This window comes from Gobio gobio, assembly GCF_949357685.1.
Source record: "Gobio gobio genome assembly, chromosome: 20".
In the NCBI taxonomy this organism is placed as follows: Eukaryota; Metazoa; Chordata; class Actinopteri; order Cypriniformes; family Gobionidae; genus Gobio; species Gobio gobio.
In genome coordinates this window covers 33,775,834-33,795,671 of record NC_137113.1, presented here as the reverse complement: position 1 = coordinate 33,795,671, position 19,838 = coordinate 33,775,834, and the positions used below count along the sequence as shown (strand labels likewise).

Here is a 19,838-nt window from a genome sequence, read left to right as displayed (position 1 = left end):
AGTCCCTCCTTCAGAAATACGTAACGAGTTCTGATTGTGCCAGCGATTCCCGTGTTGTGATTCGACAGCAGCTTAGCTCACGTTGCCCGGAAAGGTCACGCCTCTTACCATAACGGGGAGATGAACGCGCTCAAACTACAGCCCCTGAAGGCCAAACAAAGGTGATTTGACTCCGGGATGAAAATAACAGCGTCTGATGGCGACAAACGCAACCGAACCGAACCGAACGCAACACTTCCTCTTCTCCACGAGGGAGCAACAAGACCACGCCCCCTTTTTCGCGTATTCTTGTGGGCGGAGGTTAGTCAACAAACTGTTCTACTGACGTAATTAAAGCAGGATGTACAGGGTTGTAGTTCAAACCGGCTGTTTGCTGTAGGCTTTGAAAGGGAACTTCTGTTAAATAAAATATCTCGCTTGGCATTGAACTTTGAGCTTTATAACTTTACAGGTATTATTTATGCTCTAACAGCAACATTACACACTAACTAAAGTTTGAAAAATGGGATCACGAAGAACAGGACCTTTAACAAAAAATACAGATTTTATGTATTTTATCATTTTTAAGTATATATTCACAAAATATTCATTACAAAAGCTGTTATAAGAGCAGTTGGCCACATCCAGAAAAATGTATGGAACTCAATGGGGCCTCTGCTGGAAGTATATGGTTATTACACTTTCTTTCTAAAACTATATTTTCTGCAAAATGTTCTCTTACCAACAGATGGCCTCGAACACCTAGACCAGTATCCAAAAACAACACAATATATATAATTTGTATTATTAAAATAATTGTTTGTACAATCACTCTATGTTTGGGGTCATATTGACCACAAAGAACAGTGTAAACAGGAAACTAGGAGCATATGAGGGTCAATCATTATATATTTTCCATTAAAAGAGATGTAGAGATGTGGAGAGATGAACAAAAGAAAAAAAGTCTTAATAATGTTAATTTAATTTAATTAACTGAATGTTGAATGCATATAAAATACACTTTTTTGCATTGACAAAATGTGGTGTGGTGCAGTTCATCATATAGTGTGATTTGTATAGTAATTTGGTGTGACATTCAGAATTGTGAAAAATAAAAAGACTTTTTAGTAATAAATCATAAAAAAGTAAATGGAAATAGTATCAGCAAGAGTCACAAGCATTTTGTTAGATTTATAACAGATTTATAACAAATCTAAAATATCTGGAAAGACCGTGGAGAGATGTCTTACTTTGCATGATGATTTAGAAAAATAATACAAAATCGAATGAATCTGCACAAAAAAAAATGTTAAATCTAAAGATAGCAATGATTAAGATTTATGGTGAAGTTAGTTACTTAGGGAAAGTATATCCCATTTTCATTTTATATAGAATAACTTTTATGTCACACCACATGACACTTTTAGGCACTAATGCAACAAATTGGTGAATAAATCCAATTTCCAAAACAAAATCTAAAATAACACATATATATTTGGAAATCCAAGAGTCAGTACAACACAACTCTATATTTGTTATGCCTAATATTTGAAGTAATATATATATATATATATATATATATATATATATATTAATTCAGGCTTATATGTCAACCCCCCACATGCCGCTTAGCATAAGTCCTTGGAGTCCTTAATTGTTGGAGCTAATGAGAATACCTGAAATTAAAAATCACATATATTTTCAGGCAAAAGACTGATTTATGATTTTCAGTCAACCCAAGCACTTGTGGCATTTCTGCAAAATGATATTACGTTTCACTAAACTTTTAAAGTGAAATATTCAGTGAGTGGCACTAAAAAGGTGTTCAGTTTTATTGGTTGTTATACATATAGCGGCTGTTCAGAAATGAGCCTTTCATTTCTTTTATTGTGACTTGAGTTTCTCCTGAGCAAGTTTACTATGTAGGACAAGTAATTTAAATAAAGCAGGTTATGTGATGCACATGTCAAAATATATTAATTTACAAAACATGCATTATGGTAAAAGTATTTTTTGAAGTTATAACAGTATTGTTCAAGGAACCGCATGAAAACAAATCTTTATTTATTGATAATCTATACCTGTAATCACAATTTGTGTGAACAGTTGTAGGTGTTTTACTGCCAGTTTGAGAATTTTGAGTTACTGTCGAATAAGTTAAAGGATAGTATTTAAAGGAAACAAACCCCTAAGCTAAAGAAGCTACAGAGCACCTAAGAGAAGACTTAGGCCAAAACTGCCACCAGGCTGGAAAGGATGAAAATACTAAAATCTGAAATGGACTGCATTTTATATAGGGCTTTCAATAGACCCTTGGCCATCCAAAGCGCTTTACATATTGCCTCACATTCACCCACTAATTCATTCATATACCGATGGCGGTGTCAGCCATGCAAGGCGCCATCCAGCTCGTCAGGAGCAGCTGGGGTTAGGTGTGGCTCATGGACACCTCGACACTTGGTCAGGTGGAACCAGGGACCAACCGTCCGGTTTGTAGACAACCTACATGAACCACTGAGCCACTCCCACCCCTTGAAATGTTTGGAAACAAAGTTGTTCAGGTTACAATTGCTACATATTTGAAAATATTTAGTTTGAGGTGTTTAATAGCATTTCTAAAACAGATAGGTACAGTTCTTGATAAAATTGGCTGAGCAGTGTTCGAAGCCATTGTAAAATACTATATAACCACAGCCGATATCTCATTACATCACTATTACTGCGCCACTGGGTCTATGAGTAGCTTCAACCATTCTGCTAAACACTGATGAAGAACTACATTGTTTGCTGAAAGAATTATTGCATTCAATTATTACATTTTTGTTTCTTTATTGTGTTAATGAAGCCAGAACTTACAAAACAAAGCAGAATTGACAGTTCTGCTTGTGGACATCCAGCAACGCCCCCTAGTTGTTTTAAATTCACTGTAAACCGTGGCTTCTAGGGGCATATTGATTTATAAACTAGATTTCCACAAGCAGAACTGTCAATTTTTTTTGTAAGTTAGGTCTGTAAAAACATATGGTACATACAGTATTAATTTTGGATGGGTAGAATTTTTGATTACAAAGTCTACACACATTTCCCACTGTTTTTCCATTATGTTCTGTACAACCATTTGGATGTGGCCACTTGGCGGTAAATTTTATTGTTATGATATCCAAGTTTTTAAAATAAAGACCCCTAAATGACAGATAAAAACAAAAGGAACTGTCGTCGACTGTCTTAAACCATTTAATCAAAGGTATACCATATATGGCAGCAATATATATATATATATATATATATATATATATATATATATATATATATATATATATATATATATATATATATATATATCAATAATATACATTCTAAAAGGTGTAAAAAGAAAAAGCCATCACACGAGAGAGGTATATACTGTCACCTACTTACAACTCTGGATTTTCGTCCTAATGCACTCCTTCACAGTGGCCACAACATAGAACTATTACGATTTGGCCTATATTTTATCACACAACTAATGAAATCACATAGCAGAATGGTGAAGCTCCTCAAACCAACCAAAACATGTATGGGTGAATACATAAGTGAAACTAGACCTCAATGACACAAAGTGAAATAGGTGACATCACATTAATCTGTAAAACGTGATGCACATTGGCTGTACTGTCAAGAGAAAACAGTTCAAGCAAAAATGAAAATTTTGACACCATTGATTAATCTTCATGCTTTACCCCAATGTTTGGCATCAATTACATGACATTCAACCTGGCGCAATGCAAATAGCATTTCACTTTGGATCTATTCCTTAAACAAAAAGTTATTGTATGAATACATCAAACTCAAAAATAGTGCATGAGTCATATTTATATTATACTTTTATGATATATTTTAGAGCTTGAGAGCTGTAGTTCCCATTCATTTTCATTTCATGTAAAAGATAATCTGCAAAACAGCTCATTTTGTAGAGAGAGAGAGAAAAAATGCCATATGGTTTTGGAACAACATGAGCGTCATGAAATTAACTATTCTTGTGGGATGTTCTGTAAAATGATAACCTTAAAGGGTTAGTTCACCCAAAAATGAAAATTCTGTCATTAATTACTCACCCTTATGTCGTTCGAGATCCGTAAGACCTCCGTTCATATTCGGAACACAAATGAAGATATTTTTGTTGAAAGCTGATGGCTGAGAAAGGCTTCAGATAGGCCTCCATTGGCATTCAGTACATTAATACTCCCAAGACCCATAAAAGGCACTTAAAATGTCGTTACAAAGTCCATCTCACCACAGTGACTCTACAATAATCTTACGATGCGACGACAATAGTTTTTGTGCGCAAAAAAAATCAAAATAACACCTTTATCCAGCTTGTTATTGCCTTCCACGTGTGCCTCCACGACGCATGCGCGAGAATATGACGTAGCGCCGGGGTTTGGGAATCCATGAAATGCACACTCTAACCCCATTTTGAGCACTACGCCGAGACCTAAAGCACGATCAATGTAGAATCCAACAGCTGAGATACGCGCGTCTTCCTCTGCTCGTAAACAAATCACTTCTGGGTCATCTGTCCGAACGCCGGATCTGCGTCATATTCTCCCGCATGCGTCGTGGAGGCACACACGGAAGGCAGTAACAAGTTGGAAAAAGGTGTTATTTTGATTTTTTTTGCGCACAAAAACTATTGTCGTCGCATCGTAAGATTATTGTAGAGTCACTGTGGTGAGATGGACTTTGTAACGATGTTTTGAGTGCCTTTTATCCGTCTTGGGAGTATAAGTGTACTGAATGCCAATGGAGGCCTATCTGAAGCCTTTCTCAGCCATCAGCTTTCAACAAAAATATCTTCATTTGTGTTCCGAATATGAACGGAGGTCTTACGGGTCTCGAACGACGTGAGGGTGAGTAATTAATGACAAAATTTTAATTTTTGGGTGAACTAACCCTTTAATGAAATGGATGCCACTTTGAATGTTTGTGAGTGTCTGCTGCCCCCATGTGGTCCATGAAGGTAGGCTACTACAGAGGCTGCACAAAAGTACTTTGTTTAGCTGATTTCCTACAGAAACGGAATTAAGGTTCATCAGACCAGAGAATCTTGTTTCTCACAGTCGAAGATCTTTTAGGTGTGTTTTGGCAAATTCCAAATGGGCTTTTCAGCTGTTAGAACTTATATAGACAGGCTGCCACAGGTGGACTTCAATCAAACAGTAGAATTAGATCAAAGATCTTCCAGAGAAATGGAATGCATTTGAGAGAAATTTCAAAAGGTCATAGCAAAGGTTAGGAATTCTCAATACTCATATGTCAACGTGACGTTCAAAATACAATTTAAAGCACAAGGCTGCAATATCTCAAAATGTGAAAAATGAAGGGGTCTGAATACTTTCTGAAAGCACTGTATACCTTGCTGCCATATAAAGGTCGTGACACACCAAGCAAAAAGCTACACTTGAACACACAGCAAAGACTACAGCCAACTGCACACTAGCATGTGCATTCTCCGCCGGTGTGTAAGGATGTAACTGTCTATATCAGCAGGTATCAAAAGTCTATACTCGTCATTCAAAAAGGGAAACCAAGACTAGAACTGCAGATATGTAAACCGCAAACAAAGGAGCGCTTGCTTAACATTTTGAATATCAATCACACTGATCACTTTTTTTTCATTCCAGGTGGCTCATGTTGAATTATGAATTATAGACAGGGTAAAGAGAGGGGGTATATAATGCATGTATATAAATGCTGAATATGACAGGTAAAAAATGAGAATGCTAATATTGTTTTTTCTAGTTACCAGCGGTTCAGATTACCTGACAACCCTGTCAACATTTAACCATTCAGTGATAAACCATGAAAGAGAACTCAATTTAGTACTCCTTCTAAGACATTAGAAACAGTCCTTTACTTTTGGCCTCATAATTAGAAGCTACTCTAGGGGTAGTCACAACATTTTTGTTGGGAATAAGGTTGTTACCAAAATTGACATGATTTTTACAATCTTGCATGTATTTGACTGTTCAGCAATAAGCCACAAAAGATAACTCGATTCACTACTGGAGTCACTACACCAAAATGTTGACTCAAACTGAAATCAAAACATACACTACCAATTGAACTACTAACTTCAATTGACAGCTACTATACATAAAGCAATATATACACCATATAGCAAATATCAACTGGTTGATAATTTATATCGTCACCACATGGAATCTATTCAATTGCCCAACTGTAAAGTGTTCAATGCGGACCATAAGACAATGTCTGTAAATCTTCTTTGAAACAATGTGTATTGTGAATTTCAGCATTTCGGTCAAAGCAGAGTTTACAGATTTTTTCATCATTGGTACATAATGTACACCAATCAGGCATGAAGTGAATAACACTGATTCTCTCTCTTTGTTTTCAAAGTTGATGTGTTAGAAGCAGGAAAAATGGGCAAGCGTAAGGATTTGAACGATTTTGAAAGGGCTAAATTGTGATGGCTGGACAAATGGGTCAGAGCATCTCCAAAACTGCAGCTCTTGTGGGGTGTTCCCGGTCTGCAGTGGTCAGTATCTATCAAAAGTGGTCCAAGGAAGGAACAGTGGTGAACCGGCGACAGGGTCATGGGTGGCCAAGGCTCATTGATGCACGTGGGGAGCAAAGGCTGGCCCGTGCGGTCCAATCAAACAGATCTACTGTAGCTGAAATTGGTCAAGAAATGAATGCTGGTTCTGATAGAAAGGTGTCAGAATACACAGTGCATCGCAGTTTGTTGCGTATGGGGCTGCATAGCCGCAGACCAGTCATTTGATAGTGTGTTGTGTGACTGTCTACAGTAAGCCTACACGTTGCTCAAACAGTGCGAAAATAAAGGAATTATATAGATATTTTATTGAAAATCTGTTATGTCCATTTGAAAAACAGCCATGGGTAAATTTTACCCTGTAGCGGTTCTAGTGTTAAGTGACAGTTGTACACACTCAGTCATCAGTGGCAAATATATTTAAATATTGCTTAGCAAAAAGTATTACTATAATCTAAATCATTAAAAGTAATGATAGGAATATGCAGCTGTTGTTTATCTAATATGCGTCATATTAGTAATTACTAAACAGGTATGCAGATAACATTAATTAAGTGATTTGTAATCTGGCTTAAACACAGAAAGAAAAATATAATAGAGAGAGGTATTTAACAAGCTATCATAGATGCAAAGGAGGATAAAGGCTAGCCCTTTTTGAGCATAAATGCAGAGTCATCCTCTCATTTGATTTTAATTTCACCTCACCATTTACTAACAGACATGAAGCTAACAATCTGATTGGGTGTTTCCAGAAGAAAGACAAATGACTATTAGCAGGAGCCAATTTGGAGTACTCTCAGCATTATAATGCATAATCAGAGACGCACCTTCACCTTATCCATTCAGTCTCTGGGGTTTGAACATAAGACAGACCTCACTATAACAGTGCTCATCAACTGGGATTTTAAATGTCAAACGTAAAGCACACTGATTCAGAAAGGTTTAGATAGAAGATTGCAGAGAGTTGCCTAGAGGAGCGATTCTCCACTGTACGGCCAAACACCACAAAGGCAGTCTGCTTGAGAAGTTGTACAAGCAAGTTAAAGAACCAATACTAAAAAATAAAATAAAAAGAAGAAGAAAACCCCTAGATAAAATAATGAAACTCAATAATCCACTAATTATGTAAATGTTTATGATGTTGTTGTGTTACTTCTCTCTTGGAAGTCGCTTAGATCAATCTTTTCATAAGGATTTGGACTCACCAGGCTGTTGAGATCAGAGCCAAAGCTTCCACAGGGGTGTCCAGAGCCTGCCAGTGCCTCCATCCCCTCTTCATCCCACATGTAAGTCCCTCCAGAGCTGTCTGATGGCGACAGGTCCAGAGACGAGCCATGAGGAAAATCGCCTGTAGGAGACGTCTCATGCACAAAGTCATCTTTACAAGCTGAAAGACAGACAATAAACTGGGTAAGAAAGTAGCAGAGAATATATATTTTTAAGCAATCTTAGTGACAGTGTGGATCTGCTCAAATTGTTAAAATATGAAAACCTATTTACAAAGCGAATTAGAATAATAATTATAGCTAATGAGCTAGGATTTTAAGCATCATAGGCACATTCAAGATGGAATACTGTTCCAAAAGGCTGTTACAACATCATTATGCTGCCTCCTAAGGTACATTATTTTGGCCAAAATCTAAGGCAGCATCAATCAAGTGTACACAGTATGCATAGAATATTACACATAATGCTGAGAAGTACTAATAAAAACATAGTTTATGTACAGTACATACAAGTATATAGGCTATGTATAGTGCATACTGAGATTTTAACATTGAAAAATTACATACTTCACCATTTAACACTATCACACTGGCTTGTATCCCATTACTAAACCCTGACAGGGTGATCAGGGCCAGATTCACAAACATTCTGGAGAATCAAATTATTCTTATTGTGCTGGTACCTTGGCATGTTTAGGACTGCTGTGGAAAGCTGATTCCTAAAAAAATGTGTTATTCTACATATTTTGTGCGGTGGTTAGTTCGCAGCAGTGACAGAAATTACATTTTCCAATAAGTTTAAATTGTGTTGTATATCTGCATTTTTCTTACCTAATTAAACGCAGCCTGTGCAGAAGTGACATACATGCATTTAACCTGCAGTTACAAATGCTTAAATAATGTTTTGATGGCTTAAAAATAAAACATTAATGATACATGAAATTATTTTAAAATTGAAAAGATATTATGAAACTAAAACCGGCAGAAGGTGGCGGCAAGTCACTGTTAATGAGCGAATCATTGAGTCATTATTTCAACCAATTCTTGCAAATGGACCGATTCATTCAGTAACGAAACACCACTGCGTGTTGCTCAGAGACACAGAACAGTTCTGCTATGGCTTTTTTTGTAACAATTTTCTTTGGCAAAATAGAGCAAAACAGGCAATATTGAGTCTAAAATGTCACTTAATGCGTCTAAAAAGTCACTTAATTGTTTACTAAACTCAAACTGTTGTATAAAGTCAATATCGCATTTGCGATCATATTGATATGTGAAGAAAAAAAAAAAGCGGTACTGTCTCTGTTGAAAAACCACCATATGCTGGTTAGTTATGTTTACAAGCATGGCAACTGGTTTTAGCTGGTTTAGGCTGGTCCTGAGCTGGTTATAAGCTGGTGCTGAGATGGAGCTAGTTTCTTAGGACCAGCTTGGAACCAGCACTTGACCAGCTTAAACCAGCTCATGACCAGCTAAGGATCAGCTTAAAACAGCTCAAACCATGCTTTAAAACAAAAAATTCTTAACCAGCATATGCTGTTTTCTTTCTTTTTTTCAACAGGGACGTTTGTGTGATTGCTTAACAATATCATATGATATAAATATAGCCTAAAGGACAAATACTCATATTTTTACTGTATTTTGATAGAGTAAATCACGCAGTGAGAGCATGCACTCTAAATGCGAAGTAATCTAACCTAAACCAAAAGGTACATCAGGCAGTATGTTTTTGTTTGGTTTTTGCAATGTTATGCACATACGCAATATTATTAGGGATGTATACGAACGCCAATGTGACACCAATGATCGATAATGTAAACGATGATCGGTCATGATTATGCGTAACATGACTATTTGTTGAATTTGAAATTTAGTAACTAAAAAGATTTGCCAAACAAGGGAACAAATTTACAGGCTCTATAAAAACACTATTTAAAATACGTGGCACATAAAAAAAAACTCCCCTCAAGCCAGTCATAACTCAAATCATTATGTTAAATCTCAAATAAACTCTTATTATGAGTATTGCAGTAATCTGCAGGTAGCGCAAAAATACGGCATTTGAGATGTTTTTCATTTAGTTAATCAGCGAGTTTTTCAATAAAAGAACTGCCAAACCAATCAAATAACACCAAATTAAGCCTGTCATATCATTCTTTAGAAAAATCTTATTATAATTGTTCAAGAAATGCATTTAGGAACATTCTTACAAACTAGGGCACCAATGCTGAGTGCAGGAATCATGTATTACATTCTGAAGGTAGTTCAAAATGTCAAAAATGTAGAAATTGGGATTAGTAGATCTGAGGTGTAATAATAGAAGTAGATAAATTCTCAATCACACCTGTGAGTCCCATTCCTGCCCAGTCAACAGATTCTGACAAGAAGGTGTGCAGGTTGGTCACTGATGCTTCCTCATTGCACTCGGTGATTAGAATGTTGTCATCTGTACATAGTCCTAAGTGGTCTAACCCATCTTTGAGGACAGGCAGCAGCAGGGTCTCGCCTCCATTCCCGAGATTATCGAAGTCATCCATGTACTCTTCACTAGTATCATTATTCTCCACAGATGAGGACGATGATAGTGACATATCATCCAATATCTCCAAGGAGGGGCCAAAAATGTCTTCAACTTCCTTTACGTCAAATGAGATCTCATTTGGGGTAGTTTCAATACTTCCATTGCTGCTGGTTGGTTCTGAACTGGTTTCTGATACCTGTGTAGGGTCTTGGATCATTTTACTCAATTCTGCTTCTTTTTGGACAGTTCCGGGGACAAGAGGACGGAGATGTTTGGTGATTGTTGGACGTGTAAGTCTATAACTGAGCACAGAGGGTTTCTTACCTGAAAAGCTGGGTAAAAGAGATTTCTTTATTGTGGTCGTTGGCAAAAGTTGATCACCAGTAGTTACAGAGGGCCTTGCAAACCCATATTTACCTACTTTCCCTTCGGATAATACTGGATTTGGCTGAATGAGGGGTGATCTAGCCACTGGAGATTGTGGTAAAGGGCTGGGAAGTTCTTTAGCAAGCTCTGTAGCTTTGTTATAGGAGAAGGAACGGGTTATAGGTGGTTTTGTGGGGCATGCTGCACTCTTGAAGTGGGAGAAACTCTGAGAGTGCACTATGCTGTCGTTGGACATGCTAGACTTGATGCTGTCATTGGACAGGGACAGTTTGCTCTGAAGGGTTCTTTGTTGGGATACATGACCAAGACCAGACCCTGAGGAGCCATAACGGCCATTACCACCAATAACTCCATGCAGAGTAGCTGTACCATTAGAGAGGGGATTCCCTGTGGAGAGGCGTTTGGGAGTAGTCATGCGGGGAATGGTTTTGCTGGGCTGGGGTACACTCCTGGGACAGCTACTTTGTGCAGTTGGGACTGCACTCTTACATTTAACTACAGCTGCAGGTGAAGACTTTTTAGTCACCATCACTGGGGACTGTGAATCTATATTTACACTACTCTCCTCATCTAAGCTGCCAGAGTGTTGAACTTTATTTCCACTGTCCTCTTCACCCTTTCTCCAATTTAGGGATTGCACACGTGTCAAACTATTGTGCCTGCCTATCTGTCCAGCTTTAGACTCCAAGGAGGAAACCGGGAGGGCAGATCCTTGGGAAAGGGGGGTTATGGTGGTGCCTGAGGGATGGGAAGCAAACTTGGGCAGCCTGGAGACCATGTTGAGCTGTTTGACAGCGTTCCTTTCCATCAGCTAGGTTCACCACCATGGATGTAGACAAAACTGCAAAAAGAGAGAAAGAGAGATTATGAAATATGAAAAAAGCTAATTGTTTGAAAAAAAAAAGCCACCTTTAAATAATCACACTGATAACAGGGCCATTTTACATAATTTTGCATGCACATTTTGTTTTTGTTTTTGTTTTTTTTTGAAAGTTTTAGAGATCATTAATTATTGTGTATCGGCCCAATCCTAGTAAGAACATTGTAGTCAGTGTAGTGTGTACTATAACTGACAGACATCACAATGTTGAGCCGGCATCGCAAATAATTACGTTTTTCTGTTAAAACAGCATTGCGGATCACACCACAAGCAATAAGGATCGTTTGTGGAAATTTGTTTAGAGTTTGTTTAGAGCGAGCTCAGAGATTTCAGCCAAAGCACGTTCACCAATCTTTCAATGTAACAAAAACAACACTAAGAGATTCATTGTGCAGTGTTGTCAGATTCATTGATTATAACGGGAGTATTCGCTAAATCAGTGAGGTGGCGGTGCTGAGATTCAGGGATTATAATGGGAGGGCCCTTTGCATGCTTTTTAGATATAATATGCATTTGTCATGCTGCTAACTGCACATTTAAAAGTTTCTCGATTGACAACTTTTTATTTAAATGGTGGATTGAATCCGAAACTGCAGTAATTGACAGTGATCACTACAGCAATTTACGAGATTAAAAAAAAACTGATACTGTATGTGAAAATAGATCTGTGCATTAATTCTTGGAGCGAAAATGCAAACTAATAGATCTACCACTTGTTCAGTGTAATGTGTTACATTTTATAGGAAGATTGCACTTTTTGTATAATTCAATTATAATAATTCAATAATAGTTTAATATAAAAATATATATTAATCACTTCAGTTTTACTTAGTATGAAGCACTGAGAAGTCCTTTGTATGTTGTTTATATATTCATGCTTGAAAAAAAGCAACACATTTGATACTGCATAGTTTCATGCAGTGTTCTTAAAGTCCCCCTGTAGTCAATCATTTTATCCCTTAAAACTCATCTTTGATCACCAAAATAACATATTTAAACTTTTTTTTTTTTCCTGTGATTTTTTTAATTATTATACATGCCTTAAAATAGCTTGAATGTAACTTTTATACCGTTGCTTTATTTAGTATACACGAAAACCATGAATATGCAAAGTCTATGTATTAGAATGGTAATGCATTTTATGTATCGCCTTCTACAACATTGGACACATAACAGTAATTGATATGATTAGCCTTTGGCTTGACTACAGTATCAAACAGCTAATAATGTGCTGCTAATGTTACACACACCATGTTCCCATTTGCCATCTCAGAGTCAGACAGCTGCCTTCTAAAATCAGTATCCTTAGAAACGTTTTGAACAACTTAGAACGTCAGTGGAGAAAGGCATATAGTTCATCATAACATTAAAAAAAACATACTATACATAGTTCACCCGCTATATTGCTAAATGTAGCCTCCCCGATTTTTTTATATCAACAGAAAAACATACCGGGATAACCTGGTTTCTCTTGAGACGCCCCTGCTTCACGGCATAGTAATGATGATATGCTAAAGGCCACTACCACGTTGATCTGATTGGTTACAAGGTAGTTTATGACGTAAGAAACACCAGCGATTTAAAAGCATATTAAAAATGCCACATGGACATATAAACAACATTAAAAACTTGATTTTCACCACAGAGGGTTTTAATAAAATAGGCCTTTTTTACATACTGTGATGACGTGTTTTGATGGTCATCAGCATTGTAAATCCTTTTTTTTTATGTTACATTTTTTTTTAAATTGTACATGTATCACATTATACTTTGGATTATATTACCTTTGCATCTAATTACAATAAACTAGTTAACGTAAGGGTGCTGTGAGGGTGTTTCTAATACAGTGGCTGTGGGAGTGACAGTAAAGTTGGTAAAGTCTTCTCTCTTCCGTTATCTAACTGCCGTTATCAATCGTTATCAATTTTACTTTTTTGAAAGTTGTGAAAAGAAACACTATTGTGGAGTTTTTCTTTTAATATTTGAGCAAATGGAAACACAAAATGTATATATTTCAGTGTCTCTTACAACAACACTTGTGCTTAAATTTACCCTGTGATGTCGAGCGCCGGAAACACAAAACCCAGAAGCGGAAAAAAGACAAATTGTTTTTAATTCAGTTATCTTTTGAGGCTGCTTATCGATAATGAGGTATTAGATTCTGGCATAATACTGAAGCCAAAATTGTGGTATTGAGCCAACTATAATTAGCCTGGCTCCGCCCTCCTACGTACTTCTGCTCAATTTTCATTTTCCTTCAGTACTCCGTCTGGGATTGTGGTATATTCTCTGGGTTTCTCCGGTCAAATTTTAACTGGTCCATTTAGCGAACAGACGGAGTGGCTGAGAACGATGACGTTGATGTTGTGCGCTAATTTGAGCTAAAACATTAGCGATTGGTTATGGCAGATCCAGAGTGGCTCTGGGCAGATCCAATAGTTTTAAACTTCAACACAGTTCCCACCTTCAAGGAAGTTAATGCTTGTCAATGGAGAGTGGCCAGACTCTCTGTACAAATGAAATGTACGAGAGTCTGGTCGGACCAGGCCTAACTATAATAACTATAATAAGCAACTTTATGTTTTAACTAATAACTCACTGCAACTGGGTAAGACTGGGTAAAAAAAATTTCTGAATCCTTGCTATAAGCCTTAACAATCTTTGTTTTAAGCCCAAACTAAATCAAATTTGTATGATTATCTAAAAAAAAAACATTCTAATTTGCTTAAAAAAGCTACTTTTCCAAACTCCTTTTAGGTCATTTGTCAGACCTTTACCAAACTTTGCACACATCAGCTCTAGACCATGCTGAGAACAAATTTTTGATTTTTTTGAACATAATTTTGAAGAATTTTGAAAGATTAGGAGATTTGTGCCTGGTATGACTATTATATTTATATCTGGTGTGCACAAAGTCCAAACTTCTCAAAACACACTTGCGAACACACTTGTATGAATGTATGATGCTCGGCAGCAGGTTAACAGGCCATTCTGAACTATCAGCCATTTCAAAATGTTGCCCACTAGAGGGAGCCACAGAATAAGAAACCACCATGTCCTAACCAAACGTGATGTGATTCCAGCTACAAGTGTGTCGTCCACACCAGACTCAACATATCTACAAGAAGAGACAAAATCAACCACAAAAACCACAGCCAATCTGATGACCGTGTGGTGGGCTCTCTCTGCAAGTGCATTCATCCGTTCATGACATCAAGGCTAGATTATTGTAATGCTCTCTGAAACTAGGCACAATCACAGCGCAGCCCTAAATGTCAGAAGAGGCCATGTCAACTAGACAATCCCCTGTGAAGGCCTCGTCGGCATGACAATCGGTACAGATCCTCAGCAAAGACCACAAACAAGTCCTCTGCACAGACCCGATGGCCAGCTTCGTCTCCATTACCTTGTGATGAATCCGATCTTTAAGCAGAAAGAACTGGATGAAATATTTTGAATGATACCAATTCACAATCTGACTTATGACTTGTGATGCAGCCTGAAATTAAACCACACCAAGTTGCTTTGTTTGGCCAGAGGAGAAATGGTCCCCCGACTGAGCCTGGTTTCTCCCAAGGTGTTTTATTTCTCCATTCTGTCACCTGATGGAGTTTAGGTTCCTTGAAAGCTCTGGCTTTTTTAGTTGGGGACACTTAATATTCAACAATAGTATTGATCTGACTGTACTGACACTATTTGATGAGAAAACTGACACTGTTTTCTGCAGAACTGCTTTATAGCCAAATGGAAATAATTTTAATAATTGATGATCTGAATCAACACTGAACTGACTCCAGCTGAACAATGATACTTTTTTTAGAGCTGCTCAACAGCCGAATTGAACTATGTTTGCATCATTGAATCATAATTTTCCTGTTGATCACTGTAAAGATGAACAATCTGTATTGTATAAAGCACTATAAAAATAATGGTAACTTGACTATGAACAATTATATCGGATGCGAAGAAGAAGAACACTAATATATAAGAAATGCATGGTGCCTAGCCCCTAATAATAATAATAATAATAATAATAATAGATGGTTAAAACAACATTTGGGGGGTTGGGTGATATTAACCCAACCAATTAGTTATTTTATAAACCAATGTATTGGGTAAACGGGCTACAACCACCTTGGGTTAAAATTACCCAAATATGGGAAGGTGCTATTCAGTATTTCTCAACCATATCTCTGGAGTCTCCCAAATATTGCATAGTTTGAATGCCTCCTGGATCAAACACACCTGATTCAGGTCATCAGCTCAATAGTAGACTACAAGACCTCAAATATAGTTCTGTCAGAAATGTTTTATTTTTAAACCAACAGTTTTAAGTTCAGTGGGTGCCCACACTCCATATCCTCACACAAAACTTTAAATACGTTTCCAAACAAAGGGAAACCAATATTCTTTCCATGAGTGTTGTTGTGAGTCGCTCTCTCGCTGATATACCAGATGATTTGGGAGTTAATTATTTAAAAGCAATTTATCATTGTGCAAAAAACAGAAAGCATAAGCTTTTGAGGTTATGTTGTAGTGCTAAATATAATGGTAGAATTGTGTATTACAACCCGTCGGGACCCGATGTGAGATCCACCAATCAAGAGTTTACAGAAACTCGATTGATTTTTTTTGATTGGTTAAAATGAATGGAGAATATTTTCTGTTTTTCGGGGCTTGAGCACCCACGGGATCAGCGCCTATGGTTGAACATTTAGTTCTAGCTAAGCATAACATCTTAGTCCTTGTCCTCAGGCTTCCCCTTGCTTGAAGGGTCATCATAAGGATGTTAAACAATAATGCTATTAAATGCAGTCCTTGAGGCTTTGACCAATTGCAGACCAATGATATACAAGGACTATCTTGACATTTTCAACACAAGGAGTTATCATATGATAGGCCCACACTTCCAGACAATACTCTGATTAAGATGATAGAGGTGAAAGCCACGTGTGTACTGTGATGAAGATTAACCTGACGCAGAGGCACAAAGCATTATTCATTCTATTCATTCATTATGTGACAAATGTTCAAAAGCAATGTTCGTATTAATGAATTCACTGGAGGGATAAAGCATGACCAAGTGAAGATATATTTGCTAAAAGTTGGTGGATACAATGTATCTATTCAGGACCAAGGCAAAGCAACATGCCCTGTGACCAGCTGAGATACTGCTGTATTGGAACCATGTTATGATGTGTATCACCCATTCAAGCCTCTAAAGAATGTGTCTATAGTTGCAATAAAAAGTTTTGCACAACATTGAGGGTGAATTATAGACCGTTCCTCCCAACAAATCAGTTTCAGTTCATCAACATTTCTGAGTTGTCTTGCTTACACAGCCTTCTTCAGGTCATGTAGGTAATTCTTTGCATCGTCCAAAGTTCTCATCAAGTAATCAGTAACAAAATGTACTATGGTATTTCAAAGATCTTTAGGACATCATGCCATGGTAAGTATTTTTTAGAATACTATGGCACATTCATTTTACAATCATTCATTATAGGACCAGGTGGTATGCCATGCAACTGTAGAAATGTATCAACTGTTAAGAGATTCTGCTATACCAGTTATACAGTGTGCACTGTAAAAAAAAAACGTCCATAAAAATAGGGCACAATGTACTGTATAAATAAGAAGGAATTTTCCGTATTGTTTTTTTTACAGGGGTTTTACCTGTATTTTGAATTACACATTGCATTAGTTTGTGTTTTAAGGGTTAAAGGAAATTTTCGTAAAATTACTGGATAATGTACTCTGGCAGAAAATTACCAGTACATTTTCCGTTTTTTATTTTTTACAGTGTATATATGTACACAGAAATCAGTGGGCAGCGGCTTCACATTGCTTTATGTTTTGCAAACAAAACAGGCCATGTCGAGAAGGAACAATAGGGGCTTTCGCACCAGAGGAACCTTTTCATAGTTCCTAGAACTAATGGTGGAAGTACCCACTTTTTGAATATGTTGACACCACAGGAACTATAGGAATGCCTTTTGGGGAACTAAATTAACTCCAACTTCAGCGTAGAGTTTAATCCAGTACAATAAGGACTACCAGTGACGTACACTCTAAAAAAAAAGGCTCGTAATCATAGGGGAACCTTTTTTAGTGCTATATAGCACCAATTTTGGTGCTTCAGTGGTTCTTCAGCGGTTCTTCAGAGGTGCTATATAGCACCTTAGTCAAAGAACCGGTGAAGAACCTCTGAAGAACCGCTGAAGAACCTCTGAAGAACCACTGAAGCACCAAAATTGGTGCTATATAGCACTAAAAAAGGTTCCCCTATGATTACGAGCCAAGAACCATTTTTGGTGCAATATAGAACCTTTTTTTTTTTTAGAGTGTAAGTGTACGTTGATTGGTTGAACACATGCAATATGAAACAGCACCCGCCATGTGTAAGCGCACAGTTTACTCCACGAACAAACTCCACGATGGAAAACAGCGATAGATAGACAGATGCTGAAGTCCCGGTGCTACCTAAAGGCTGATTTATACTTCTGCGTCGGACCTGTGGCATTTCCTCTGCGCTGTGGGCTACGCGTCGATTTTCATTTATACTTCTGCGTCCTTGTCCGCTTCGACATGCAGTTACACATGAAGACCAATCACAGCGCTTGCCGTTCGTGTAGAATTGATGCGTTGTTACATTTTTGGAGAGGTGCACGTCAGGGTGTCGTTGGCTGTGTGTTGTAGCTACGGCGTACACTCGATGCAGAAGTATAAATTGGGCTTAACCTTTACGCCATGGAGGAAATCCAACGCAACTTTGAAGGGACCAAGCAAAAACATGAAAATTGTCTCCTAGTCCTACTTTTTGCTCATATATGCCTACATTCTATCTCCGTTATCAAAAATCCCATGTCACACAACAAAAACACAGCACCGATCACAGCATTCTCCATTATGCCATGCTTAAATTATGTTTTTTAAGAACGGTTTGCCATCTTGCCTCACTTAAGTTGTTCCTTCTGGCGGTGCGTATGCAACCAGGAAAAAGGCCCTAGATGAACATTTAGTTCTCAGGTAACCGTCTGGTGGCTAGTTCCTATAACTAAGTCCTTATAACTACCCAATGAAAAAGCCCCTTGAGAAGTGTATTAAGCATTATACTAGCAGAGTTAAACTTTATATGCAGCATTAATATAATAAATCTGATGTATCGAATCGATTTTCCAATGCCTTTGATCGCAGGTAATCCAGAACATTTTATGAATTTCACTGTTTTAGTGTTAAGCTCCATTATGAGGCTGTTTTTGCACTGTTCATTCAGTTGTTATGAATAATGTTATCTTTTAGCCATCCACCAAATATCTATGATATTCTGGTCTGCAGATATGTTTCAGGTCTCTCCTATATTGTAAGTCTATATATACAAGAGCACATGTGAAAAGGAACACTGTCATGCAAATATTCCAGGAAGTTCTCTTTTATCCTGCTGAGTCACTGAAAATAGTGATGCTGTGCAACCCACTGGATTGAATGATTGAAGATATAAGACTACCCACCTTATTTTTCACGAAAGAGCGGGCACAGCCATTTGTAACTTGAATGTGTCTGGCTTCCGGTGTCATTCGCTTCCAGTAATTTTACCTGTACAAAAACATAGGCCTACTGCTTAAAACATAAAAGTGGTAAAACATACCATTATACTGCTTTATAATGCAAACCTTCAATTGTTATCATATTATTTTAATTTTGTTATCATAAATCAAAAACACACCAGTTTATAGCGCAAATAGTTTTACCATTTATGACACTTTGCTATTCTTCTAGTTATCACTCAAAAAAAAAACTTTTTTAGTGCTATATAGCACCAATTTTGGAGCTTCAGTGGTTCTTCAGCGGTTCTTCAGAGGTGCTATAAAGCACCTTAGTCAAAGAACTGGTGAAGAACCTCTGAAGAACCGCTGAAGAACCACTGAAGCACCAAAATTGGTGCTATATAGCACTAAAAAAGGTTCCCCTATGATTACGAGCCAAGAACCCTTTTTGGTGCCATATAGAACCTTTTTTTTTTGGAGTGTAGCGTTAATGAATCGGAAGGCTTGCACATAAAAATAAAAAAAACTCCCACACTGCAAAATAAGGTGGATAAAACTACTATGGCTGTTTATCTACCGCTAAGACTCACATTTGCTTTCCCTCACTATTTGCGTTTGTACTGTGCAAGTGTTGTATAAGTGAGTGAATGTATTTGCAGTCAAACTCCCAGGCACGCCCATGTTTACAAAATGACACATGAGGTGGTGCACATCGACACATGCATGAGGCATCAAATAC

At 37.4% G+C, this 19,838-nt stretch overlaps 1 protein-coding gene across 1 annotated transcript in view; it reads right to left on the bottom strand.

Annotated features, from left to right (window-relative positions):
• Positions 1-19,838, bottom strand: part of ccser2b (coiled-coil serine-rich protein 2b) — a 100,357-nt gene that overhangs the window by 68,326 nt on the left and 12,193 nt on the right. Inside the window, exons 2-4 of the mRNA XM_079845713.1 lie at positions 19,064-19,148; positions 10,109-11,513; positions 7,744-7,925 (exon numbers count right to left, since the gene is read on the bottom strand). Of these exons, the coding sequence (XP_079701839.1) occupies positions 7,744-7,925; positions 10,109-11,480 (1,554 nt within the window). The 5' untranslated portion in view covers positions 11,481-11,513; positions 19,064-19,148. The remainder of the gene's footprint in view (positions 1-7,743; positions 7,926-10,108; positions 11,514-19,063; positions 19,149-19,838) is intronic.